This window comes from Pipra filicauda, unplaced genomic scaffold, assembly GCF_003945595.2.
Source record: "Pipra filicauda isolate LSUMZ 115617 unplaced genomic scaffold, ASM394559v2 scaffold21_size4447388_pilon, whole genome shotgun sequence".
Taxonomy (NCBI): Eukaryota; Metazoa; Chordata; class Aves; order Passeriformes; family Pipridae; genus Pipra; species Pipra filicauda.
This window is the reverse complement of record NW_024104332.1, coordinates 2767926-2779405: the sequence shown is the minus strand read 5'-3', so window position 1 is coordinate 2779405 and position 11480 is coordinate 2767926. Positions and strand designations below refer to the sequence as shown.

At 58.0% G+C, this 11480-nt stretch overlaps 1 protein-coding gene across 1 annotated transcript; it reads right to left on the bottom strand.

The window, feature by feature from the left end:
- Nucleotides 1-2833: 2833 nt before the first annotated feature.
- Nucleotides 2834-10657, bottom strand: LOC114004218 (maestro heat-like repeat-containing protein family member 6). The gene is made up of 18 exons (XM_027752000.2): nt 9125-10657; nt 8820-8884; nt 8250-8705; nt 7854-7992; nt 7549-7613; nt 7309-7455; nt 6991-7139; nt 6584-6731; nt 6172-6359; nt 5946-6083; nt 5552-5666; nt 5244-5381; nt 4813-4989; nt 4535-4690; nt 4274-4375; nt 3758-3860; nt 3435-3491; nt 2834-3120 (listed from the first exon to the last, which is right to left on the bottom strand). The coding sequence occupies exons 1-18, from the start codon at nt 9258-9260 to the stop codon at nt 2915-2917; spliced, it is 2685 nt and encodes an 894-aa protein (XP_027607801.2). The 5' UTR covers nt 9261-10657; the 3' UTR covers nt 2834-2914.
- Nucleotides 10658-11480: the final 823 nt, after the last annotated feature.

The following is an 11480-nucleotide window of genomic DNA, read 5'->3' as shown; positions in this document are numbered from 1 at the left end:
CCAGAGAGAGTTCACACGACAGGCGAACGAGTCCATTCTGACCTGGCTGCTCCGAATCTGGGATGCCGCAGCTAACGATACAATCCTAGATGGGAGTGAAGCCAGACAGCTGGGGTCCCTGTCTCGAGATGTAGTCATTGATCAGGGGATTGGAAGGAGGCAGGAAACTCTCAGCCTCTGGCAGTGACTGTTGTGCAGTGTGAGGGAGAGATACCTTTGCAAGGAGGACCTCCACGTACAGCAAGGACAGTGGAACACGATGGAACAAGGTATCCGGTGCTTAAGGGAGTTAGCTGTACTGGAGATAATCTTTTCAGAGGATGAAAGATTCCCTAAAAGTCCAGATGGCGTACAGTGCACCTCCCAGATGTGGCTAAAGTTTGCACGACTCGGGCCAGAAATGTATTCCCGCTACTTAGCAACGCTGCAATGGAGGGAGGGAGAGGACAAGGTGGGAGCATTGGTTAGTAAAGTCAGGATTTATGAAGACACTGTCACCGCCCCATTACGAGCCCACGTCTCATCTGTGGAAACCAAACTGTCTGAACACGTCCGAAGCCTGGAAGAGAAAATTGAAGAGGGACACCGGAAGCTAAGAGAAGAAATTAAGGAAGGGATTTCCCATATCTCGCCAGGACAAACAAGAGTCTCTGCTATTAGGAGCCAGCGTCCCCCAGCTAAGGAGAGAAGGTACACTCCACGTGGTGATCTATAGTTTTACCTCCATGAGCACGGAGAAGATATGAGGAAGTGGGATGGGAAACCCACCTCTTCCTTAGCAGCCCGGGTATGTGAACTGAAAAGAGGAACAAATACCATAAAGAACTCTTCAAGGGTAAACGCTGCTCCAGTCTCTCGTGGGCAAGACTCCAGACGGTACAGGAATGATGATACGTCTGATCCTCTTGAAGGGACCTCCAGGTCATACCCACAAGAAGAGCACAATGAGTACCATGACCAGGACTAGGGGTGCCCTGCCTCTAGCCAGGTAGAGGAGAGGGACAATCGAGTCTATTGGACAGTGTGGATTCGGTGGCCTGGCACATCAGAGCCACAAAGGTATAAGGCCTTAGTGGACACCGGCGCACAATGTACTTTAATGCCATCAAGATACGTAGGGGCAGAATCCATCTCCATTTCTGGGGTGACAGGGGGATCCCAACAGCTGACTGTACTGGAAGCTGAAGTGAGCCTGACTGGGAAGGAATGGCACAGACACCCCATCGTGACTGGCCCAGAGGCCCCGTGCATCCTTGGAATAGATTACCTGAGGAGTGGGTATTTCAAAGACCCAAAAGGACTTCGTTGGGCTTTTGGCATAGCTGCTGTGGAGACGGAGGAAATTAGACAGTTGAACACCTTGCCTGGTCTCTCAGAGGACCCCTCTGCTGTGGGACTGCTGAAGGTTGAAGAACAATTGGTACCGATAGCCACAGCAACAGTGCACCGTCGGCAATACCGCACCGACCAAGACTCTGTGACCCCTATACATAAGATGATCCGTGAACTGGAGACCCAGGGGGTGGTCAGCAAGACTCGCTCACCCTTTAATAGCCCTATATGGCCAGTGCGTAAGTCCAGCGGAGAGTGGAGGCTGACGGTGGATTACCGTGGACTCAATGAAGTCACACCACCCCTGAGTGCTGCTGTGCCGGACATGCTGGAGCTCCAGTACGAGCTGGAGTCCAAGGAATCCAAGTGGTATGCCACCATTGACATTGCCAATGCCTTTTTCTCCATTCCTTTGGCAGCGGAGTGCAGGCCACAATTTGCTTTCACTTGGAGAGGTGTGCAGTACACCTGGAATCGACTGCCTCAGGGGTGGAAACACAGTCCCAGCATTTGCCAGGGACTGATCCAGACTGCACTGGAAAAGGGTGAGGCTCCAGAGCACCTACAGTACATTGACGACATCATTGTATGGGGGAACACAGCGGGTGAAGTCTTCGAGAAAGGAGAGAAGATAATCCAGATTCTCCTAAGAGCCGGTTTTGCCATTAAACGGAGTAAGGTCAAGGGACCTGCTCAGGAAATTCAGTTCCTAGGAGTGAAGTGGCAAGATGGACGCCGCCTAATTCCAATGGAGGTGATTAACAAAGTAGCAGCCATGTCCCCACCAACCAGCAAGAAGGAAACACAGGCTTTCCTAGGCTCTGTGGGCTTTTGGAGGATGCATATCCTCGAGCATAGTCAGATGTCCTGGGCGAGCGCCAGAGCAGCCGGCTGGCAGGGAACCAGGGGGCTGCTTATGGCCTCTGCCCCCCAGTTGCTCAGGGCTTCCCACACCCTGTCCCCTCAGGGCATCCTCTGCCCAGCCTGTCCTCTCGCAGCCTCCTGCCACCCACCCCCTCACACATTCCCCTCAGGGCTTCCCACTCCCTTGCCATGGCAGGACCTCCGCAGCCCCTCAGCCCTTCAGGGCCTCCCAGCGCCCCGTCCCCTCAGGCTCTCCCCCAGCCCCGACAACCTGCCCGGCAGCGGCGCAGCCCTGAAGGAGCTCCACAGGAGCTGGCTCAGGAGGCACCTCCCAGCCCTCAGCAAGCCAGACAGCAACACACGGGTGGGCCACAGATGCTGCTTCCTGGCTGGCACAGGACCTGTGGCCACCTTCAAGGACGTTCTTCTCAGTGATCCCCACAGCTCCAGGCTCTGCCCATCCTCTCTGCCAGAAGTGTTGAGGCTCCAGCAGAAGCCCCCAAGGCTAAGGGCCTTTTGGGCACTTTCCCTTCCCCACTGCACACTTGGCCAAGTATTGCTGAACACAAAGGCCCTTTTTCCCCTCTTCCCAGATGCCCTGTGGACACCGGGCACTAAAAAACCTCCGGAGCCTCTGTGTATGCTAAGAGGAATTTCATATTCTCAAGCTGGGGTAACAGGATGAGAAGGGTCTTTCCTGCAGGCTCAGGTGGTCCCATCAGACAGGGTTCCCAGGATCAGTTCTCCGCTGACCTCTGGCAGCTGCCCCACAGAGGATCCTTTCTATTCCGCACATTCTGGAGCTGATTTTCAAGCTGGTGGAATGTAGAGAAGAAGGAGGTCTCTCTGCAGTGCGTAGCATTTTCAGGGTTTTGATTGCCAAGCTTTTGACAGCAGCGCTGTCATGAGTCATGCGTTGAAGGGCTGGAACAGAAAAGAACAGAGCCAAGGTCAGAGCCAGCATCTGTGGGGGCCCGAGGAGCCCCTCTTGCCAGGGCCATCCCACCCAACTCTTGCCATGGACAGGAGGAAGCAGGTCCCAACGGGATCAGCCGGAAGGCACTGGCCAGCAAAACACCTCATGCCCCTGAAATCTCGCTCTGCTCTGCTCTGCCCAAGCCGTTCCTCATCCATGCAGGGAGCAGAGCCCTCCACAGCCGGGACAGGATTGCAGCTCCCTGCCCAGGCTCCGTGCTCCTCCCGCCAGCCCCCGCTGACACCGTGCTGCCCTCACTCACCATTCATGACGAGCTGCAACTCTTCCTTCTGTCCCCTCAGGTACCTCCCGGCCATCCCTGGGAACACAGATGCTGTCAGGGCCCCAACAGCACAGCTCCCCCCCAGTGGCACTGCTGGCCTGGCCACATGCCCTCCTGCCCAGGCAGGGCTGAGCCCAGGGCCTTCCCACCTTGGGACACCCCAGGGCTGGGCTGGCACAGGGCGGCAGCCACCAGGGCACTCGGGGCTCCCCAGCACATCCCTGGGCCGCATCCTGCTGCCGCTGCAGCAGCCGGGGCTGGGGCTGAGCTGCAGTGGGGCGGGGAGGGACCTTGTGGCTCACCAATGAACTTGATGGCTGCCTCTCGCAGGGGCTCCTGTGGGCTCTCCAGGTAAGGCAGGGCCTGGCGCAGATGGTTGGCCACTCGGCTCCGGTCCTTTTCCAGCTGGAGAGAGCAGCAGGGCACAGAGGAGAGGGTTGGTTGGGGCTCTGCCCCTTGGCCGGGCGCTGCCTGCACCCAGCACTGGCCTCCCCTGCCCGCACAGCCCTGAGGCCCGGGCAGCAGCCGCTGGGGCCGGCTTTGGAGGGAGCAGAGGGCTGGCTGCTCCCCAGCAGCCATGGGGCCACCCTGCCCCACAGCCCAGCTGGGCCGGGGCTCCAGCGGCACCCTGGCTCGGGGGCAGAGGAACCTGCAGAGGAGCCCGCACACCTCAGCGAAGGCAGCAGCATGTGGGGCGCAGGCTGCTGTCCCACAGGTGGCTGCAGAGTGGGCAGGGGCACAGTGCCAGCCCCACACTCTGGACATTGGGGACTGGGGGCTGCTCAAGCCTGGGACAGGGATGTTGAGGCCATCCTTACCAGGCACTCACTGAACTTCCACGGTTGCTTCTTCTTGACCAGCTGCTCTAGATCCCTTCTCTTCAGGAACCTAAGTGCATGAATCAGCACTTCCCAAGAGGCCTGCAGAGCAACAGGGAGCAGGACATGGCACTGCAGCCCAGGGCACAGGACCCGTGTCCCTGGACCAAGGCCAGGAGGAAGCTGGAGCCTTCAAGGTGGCAGGGCAGGAGGAAGATCAGCCCCCTCCCACGGGGACATCAGAACCTAGAAAGTCCTCACCTCTGCCACATGCTGGTTCTCATCATGCCAGTAGAAGAAGAGTGGGAGCAGGCTCTGGATCACATGTGTCTTCAGAGGTTGTTTTCCCTCATCCACTCCCAACTCCATCACCTTTCGGAAGAGGTGAATGGAGAGCAGCTGCACGTGGATTTTGTCCTGATGGAAATTAAGAGGAAAAGACCTCAGCTCCAGGCCTACCGGGGCACAAGCCTGCAAGTCCACAGGCCACAGTTTCCTGGCAGCACCCAGCACCTGTGGTGGGAGGCACAGAGCCTTACATTGCCAAAGAGTGGCTGGAGCACCTCAGCCAGCCGCAGGGCAGTGGGGGTGGAGATTTGGATGTCTCTGTCCTGGATTTCATTGATGAATACAGAGAGGGCCATCCCAACCAGCTCTCCATCTGCATCTCCCAGTACGTCCAAGAGGCTTTGTGTCAGGCTCTGCATGCCATCAGCCTGTGTGGAACACAATGCTGTGCTGTGAAGCCATGAACGGCTGCACCACCAACCCCGCTCTGGTGGGGCAGCCCCACGTGCTGCTGCGGGGCCCAGAGGCCAAAGGCCTGTCCCAAGGGACTCGGGCAGCTGAGCCGGGAGGCAGCAGAGCTGGGAGCAGCTGCCACAGCTCCCGAAGCCCAGCCAAGCCCAAGTGACTGCACTCCCCAGCCCCAGGATTCCAGCACGGCTTCAGCCAACTGCCCCCTCTTCACCATCACAGGATCCTTGCTCAGCACCACAAGGCCTCTGAGTGCCAGGCGACGTCTCTCTTTGCATTCGCTCCGTAGGTGCTTTGAAAAGAGCTGCAGGATCCTTTCACCGCAGTCAGTCACATCCAGGTAGACCAGGACCTGAAAGGCACGGAGCAGTGACAAGGTGCCCGGCCAGCAGGAGCCAAGACCCGCACAGGGCTGGGCCCAGGCAGCAGCACAAGGCACGGCACCGTCCTGGGCAGCTGCAGCTGCGAGAGGGCAGAGAGATGGAGGCAGGTCAGCAAGGCAGAGCTTGCCATCAGGCTCACCTCCACAAGGAATGCCATGGCAGGAAGCTCCCAGCGTGGCTTCTCCCTGGTGAGCAGCCCCAGCAGGCAGAGGGCAACCGGGGAACACAAGGGGCTCGAGGCACGACGCATCTCCCTGGCAGGGGGAAAGAGGCACCATCAACCCTGAGCTGGCTGGGCAAACCTCTCCTGGGACTCACTGACACAGTCCTGGTCTTTCCCCAGCACCCTGGCAGGGGATGAGGGCACTCTGGGAGGCGGCTCCTCCTGTGCACCCGCCTCTCCCAGCCTTTGCCACTCTGCTCGGCCATCCCTGGGTGACAAGGCCCTCCGGCCCTCGACAACGGGCACTGTGTGGGGTGCCCCGTGCACAGGCAGAAATGACAGGGGCAGCGGGGACAAGGGGGTCTCTCACCTGGCCAGCAAACCCATTGCATAGTGGTGGGTATCAGAGTTGAGAAGTGTGTCCCAGCCACGCTTCCGTTCCATTGCCATCACAATATTTTCAAACTGCAGACGGCAGAGCAGGGTCTTCATAGTCAACACTGCAAACCTGTGTGCAGAGCAAAGCCCAGGTCATGCTGGGAGCCCTGACCCAGCCCTGAGGGCATGGGAGGGAGGGGAGGACTGGGATGGAGCACCTGTTTGGGTTCCTGGCAAGGCGGTGTCCCTCCCAGCATCTCCTCCAGAAGGTGTCAACCTCTTCTGGCATCTGCTCTGTGCTGATGAAGACTTGGAAGAGCAGATCCACAAGGAGACGGGGAGAATATTCCATCAATGCCTCTGGGCACTGGATCATCTGGAGAATTTCCCAAACCACTCTGGTTGCCTACAAAAGACAAATCATCCGGCCACAGACATCCATGTGGCAGGGCCTGAGCATGGAAGGCAGAGGCCAGGGGAGACTCAGGGGGAGCCCCTGGCCTGGTGCCCCTGAACCTACCCCTAGTCCAGGTTTCCAGCCTGGTGCATGAGGCAGGGAGATGCCGTAGTGGGGGAGGATAGAGGGCTATCAGAGAGGCAACCTGGGGTTGAGCAAAGGCAGAAACTCACAGCCAGGGCAAAGATGTCCTTGTTGCTCTCATCGGAGGCGGACACGCTGTGCTGTGGCCAGTCCTCCATCACACAGAGCAGCGTTGGCAGCACCCTCACCACTGTTGTTTCAGACAAGGCTATGGTCCTCCACATGATTGCAGCAGCTCTGTGGGGCCAGATCTCTGTGTCAGGGGAGTCTGAGCCACTGTGCTGTGACCTGGGCAGCTGCAGGAGCCCAGGTGACAGAGCCATGTTGCCTTGAGGAGCAGGGAGGGAGCATGGCAGCAGGACTGGGGGCTGAGGTGCCAGGGCTGGGAAACACAAGGACCAGAGCATCCTGGAACTCTCTGTCTGTCTGTCAGAGCATGTGGGACAGGTCTAAAGGCTGGTGAACCCTGAGCCCTGAAGGCACATGGGCCCCATACCTGTCACACGATGGGGCACAGCGCAGGAGGGTCAATGCGACATCAGCGGGGTATGTATCAGTCAACCTCAGTATGTCCATGAACAGTCTGTTCTCTGGGAACATGTTGGCTGTGAGTCTCTGATGCATGTTCTTCATGAAGGCCTGCACCTGGAGGGGTCACGGGGGGAGAGCTGGAGAGCTGCCAGAGTGAGCAACACGCCCAGCTTCTCCCGAGAAGTACTTCCCTTCCCACCACACTGTGCTGGCCTCAAAGGCTGAGGGGGCCCAGCAGACCCAACTTTAGTGTCCACACGATCCTTTGCCTCAGGCTGCTTACTTTTGCAGAGACAACTCTCTCCCCAGAAGAGTCCAGACCAGGAGCATCAGCCAGGCTCTGAGTGGGTGTGGTGTCAGTGTTTGCCGTGCGCTCTTTTGGCTTGATGCTGACATCAGCCTTCGCTGTGCCTCTGAAGTCCCTAAACATCTGCGGGAGAAAACAAGGCAGGGAAGAGAGGGATGTTCGATTGAGTGCTCCAGTACTGGTGTCCGCTGAGCAGGTGGGGATGGCTGATGGTACCTGGCCTATAAAGCGCCAGCAGCCACGAGCAGGGTCCTGCTCTTCTGTCCTATCTCGGCCTGGATCTGGCAAAGAGCAAGCGTGGTCAGAACTGAGGGGCTGCGGGACAGGCCGAAGAACACAGCCCAGCCCTGCGCTCCACAGGCAGGGCCAACCCTGGGATGCCCAGTGCATGGAGCATGGCCACTGGCGGATCAACCCTGGCCCCTCTTCCCCCCTCCCTTTCTCTGGCCATGTCCACAGGGGATGGGAAGAGGCCCATCTGGCTGCAGCCACCAGCCCTGCGACCCAGCTCTGCCACTCACTCTCCTGCAGGGGCTGAGACTGCTCCACCTCTTTAGGCTGTTGTGCTGGAGCAACCCCAGGGCCTTCCTTCTTCCTCCTGAACAGCCTACACAGGCTTAGGCTTCTCTCTGCCATCCCACAGTCGGGCCTTGAGGGCACCTGCAAGAGAGACACCTCAGGAAAGCTGTGGGTCACCAAGTGCCGTGGACTGGCCACATGGGCACCTGAAAAGCTCCTGGTCACCAAGTCCCATAGTCTGGACTGAAGGGGAAATGGGGGAGAGTGGGAGAACTGCCAGAGCAAGCAAACTGCCAGGCTTCCCCCAGAAATGCTCCACTTCCCACCACACTGTGCTGGCCTCAAAGGCTGAGAGGGCCCAGGGGAGGTGGCTTGAGCCCTGGACACAGGCTGCTTACTTGCTTTGAACTGGAGTCACCATTCTCCTCAAAAAAATCCCAATTGGGAGAATCAATCACTCTGTCACTGGGCGTGGGGTCAGTGTCTGTGATGCCTTCAGTTGTTGCAGTGTCGGCCTCCGCAGTGAGATCAGGCAATGCAGTGTCAGAGTTTGTCGGATCATCGGTCAATGCGATGTCAGAGATTGCCATGCGATCAATCGATGGGCTGTAAGCGCCTGTCATATCGTCAGTCAAAGAAGTGTCAGACTTCATTCTTTGATCAATCAGTGTGGTGTCAGAGTTTCTTGTGTGACCATTCAATGCGGGATCAGACTTCATTGTGCGATCAGTTGGTGCAGTGCCGACATAAGGCTTTGCCGTCAGCTTGATCAGCCTGGTGTCAGGCTGTGCCATGACCTCAGTTGGTGAGGTCCTGGTCTTTCTACGCTGAATGCCCATGAATTTCAGAAAGGCCTGCAAGAGAACGAATGGCAGGGAAGAAAAGGACATGCCATAGAGAGCTCTGATAGTGGTTCCAGGCTGAGCAGGGACAGCAGGCCCAGCCCAGGAGGCCGTGGCTGCAGGTACCTGATCAGCTCTGCGGAAGCGACCACGGGCACGGTCCTGCTCCTGTGTCTGGTCCCGGCCTGAATCTGGCAAAGAGTGAACGCGGTCAGAGCTGAGGGGCTGCGGGACAGGCTGAAGAACACAGGCAAGCCATGCACTCCACAGGCAGGGCCAGCCCCGGGATGCCCAGTGCATGGAGCATGGCCACTGGCGGATCAGCCTTGGGCCCTCTTCTCCCCTCCCTTTCCCTGGCCATGTCCACGGGGGATGGGAAGAGGCCCATCTGGCTGCAGCCACCAGCCCTGTGGCCCAGGTCTGCCACTCACCCTCCTGCAGGGGATACAACTGCTCCATCTCCTCAGGCTGCTGTGCAGGGGAAGTCTCAGGGCCTTCCTTCTTCTTCTTCTTCTTCTTCTTCTTCATCCGAAAGGGCCTGAGCAGGCTCAGGCATCTTCCTGCCATCCCACAGTCTGGCCTGGAGGGCACCTGCAAGAGAGAGAAACCTCGGAAGATCTCCGGGTCACCAAGTCCGGCAGGCTGCCCTCGAGGCCACCCACCGCAGGGATTGGAGACTCCAGAAAATTTCCAGGTCACCAATCCCTGTGGTCTGGCCTCGAGGGCACCTGAAAGAGAGAAAAACCTAAGAAACGCTATGGGTTATCACGTCCTGCAGTCTGGCCTCGAAGACACCTGAAAGACAGAAAAACCTAGCAAATGCTAGGGGTTAGCAAGTCCTGCAGTTCGGCCTCGAGGGCACCTGCTGCAGGGATTGGGGACACCTCGCAAAAGCTCTGTGTCACCAAGTCCCACAGTCTGGCCTCAAGGATGCTTGCAGCACAGAAAAGCCTCCAAAACACTCTGGATCAGCAGGGAAAGAGTTGGCTGCGGGGGGGCTCTGCACAGCACCACTCTGTCCCGTCTGTCCTGTCGCATGCTCCGAGGAGCACTGAGGCGTGGCCACCTCACCACCAGTACTATGTCATCACGTGTCACAAAGGGCCTGTGACACACTGCCACATGCCCTGGGGCCTCCCCCAGCCCGGCCAACCTGCCCAAGGTCAGAAGGGGTCCGTTCTCCAAACTATCTAAGACAGCTGGACACGAACTTTAGGCACAGCTGAAAAACTAAGCAAACCCTCCCCTGCTGTGCCTGCCCACGGCAGCAGAAGGAGCCCCCTCGGCTGCCGAGGCAGCCGCAGTGGGAAGGCCACGGGGCCTCCACACGAGCTGGCACGGGCTCCTTGGGAGAAGTGCCGGCTGGTGGCCCTCCCAAACACAGGGCTGTGACACACAGAAGGAAAGTGGGGGCAAGGGCACCAATGCTGCTCCCACCCCATTGCCCAGGGCTGCACCAAAATCAGCAGCTCTGGCAAGTCCTCACCCAAGGAGACCTGCCACTGCCCTGAGTCCTGGCAGGGCTGGTGCCCATCTCCTGCCCCCCAGAGCTGTGTCCCCAGGGGACTTCTCTGCCAGAGGGCAGCCAAAGCCAACGAGCACTGATGTCTGCGCTCTTGCAGGGGGCTGTTGGGAGTGGCAGCTGGAGCAATTGGTGGCCGTGCTCGGCAGTTGTCAGAAGGCAGAAGCAGTTTCTCCTGCGGGAATGACTTTTGCATGGAAGTGATGACCTGCAGCACCAAACCACCCTCAGTTGCTGAGTTTCGCAGGAAGATTAAATTGGTCAGAGACCCTGTCAACTTTCCTTGTGTTCTTTGGACTTTTTTTCTTGCAGTCTGCAAAATAAAAGCTGCCCAGTCTGATGTTCAAAGCTCCAGTTGTTGTGTGTCCAGTTGCGACTCCCAGCTGATATCCAGGGCACTGGGGAGAAGTGAAGGGGATAGGGAGAACTCTGGGATCCAAACCTGTTCTGTGTCTCTGATTAAGGTGCCACCTCACTGAAGGAGCAGCCAAGACAAGTGCTGGCAGCAGACGTCTTCTGCCAGTTGCTGCTCTGGCACGGACACAGGGCACACGTGTTCCCACGGGTCCAGAACACTTGATACAAGAGCAATGGGGGGCCATGTACTGGTAGGGAATGGGCTCCAGCAAGCCCAAAGCCTGATCCTCTAGCAGCAAAAGCTGAGCTTGTGAACTGGGCCATTTTTGCAGCAGACACCATACTGCTGACTTCCCTCCATCCTGGAACTTGAGCCATATGAGGCCTTGCTTCAGCTTCTGCTGCTTTTTCCTTTGTTCCCAGTTCACAAGCTCAGGTTTTGCTGCTAGAGGATCAGGCTTTGGTCTTTCCATTCCATTCTGTTTCCATTCCATTCCATTTCCATTCCATTCCATTTGGTCTTTCCCATGCATTGGTAGGGAATGGGTTCCAGCAAGCCCAAAGTAGGATCCTCTAGCAGCAAAGCCTGAGCTTGTGAACTGGGCCATCTTTGCAGCAGACACCAAGTACTGACATCCCTCCATCCTGGAACCTGAGCCATATGAGTCTCTGCTTTGCCTCAGCTTCTGCTGCTTTTTCCTTTGTTCCTAGTTCACAAGCTCAGGTTTTGCTGCTAGAGGATCAGACTTTGGAGCCTGGTAAGGACAACCCCACAACCCCAGTCCCCGATGCCCAGAGTGTGGGGCCGCCACTGTGCCCCTGCCCACTGCTGCAGCCACCTGTGGGACAGCAGCCTGCACCCCACACACTGCTGCCTTGCCTGGGGTGTGCGGGCTCCTCTGCAGGTT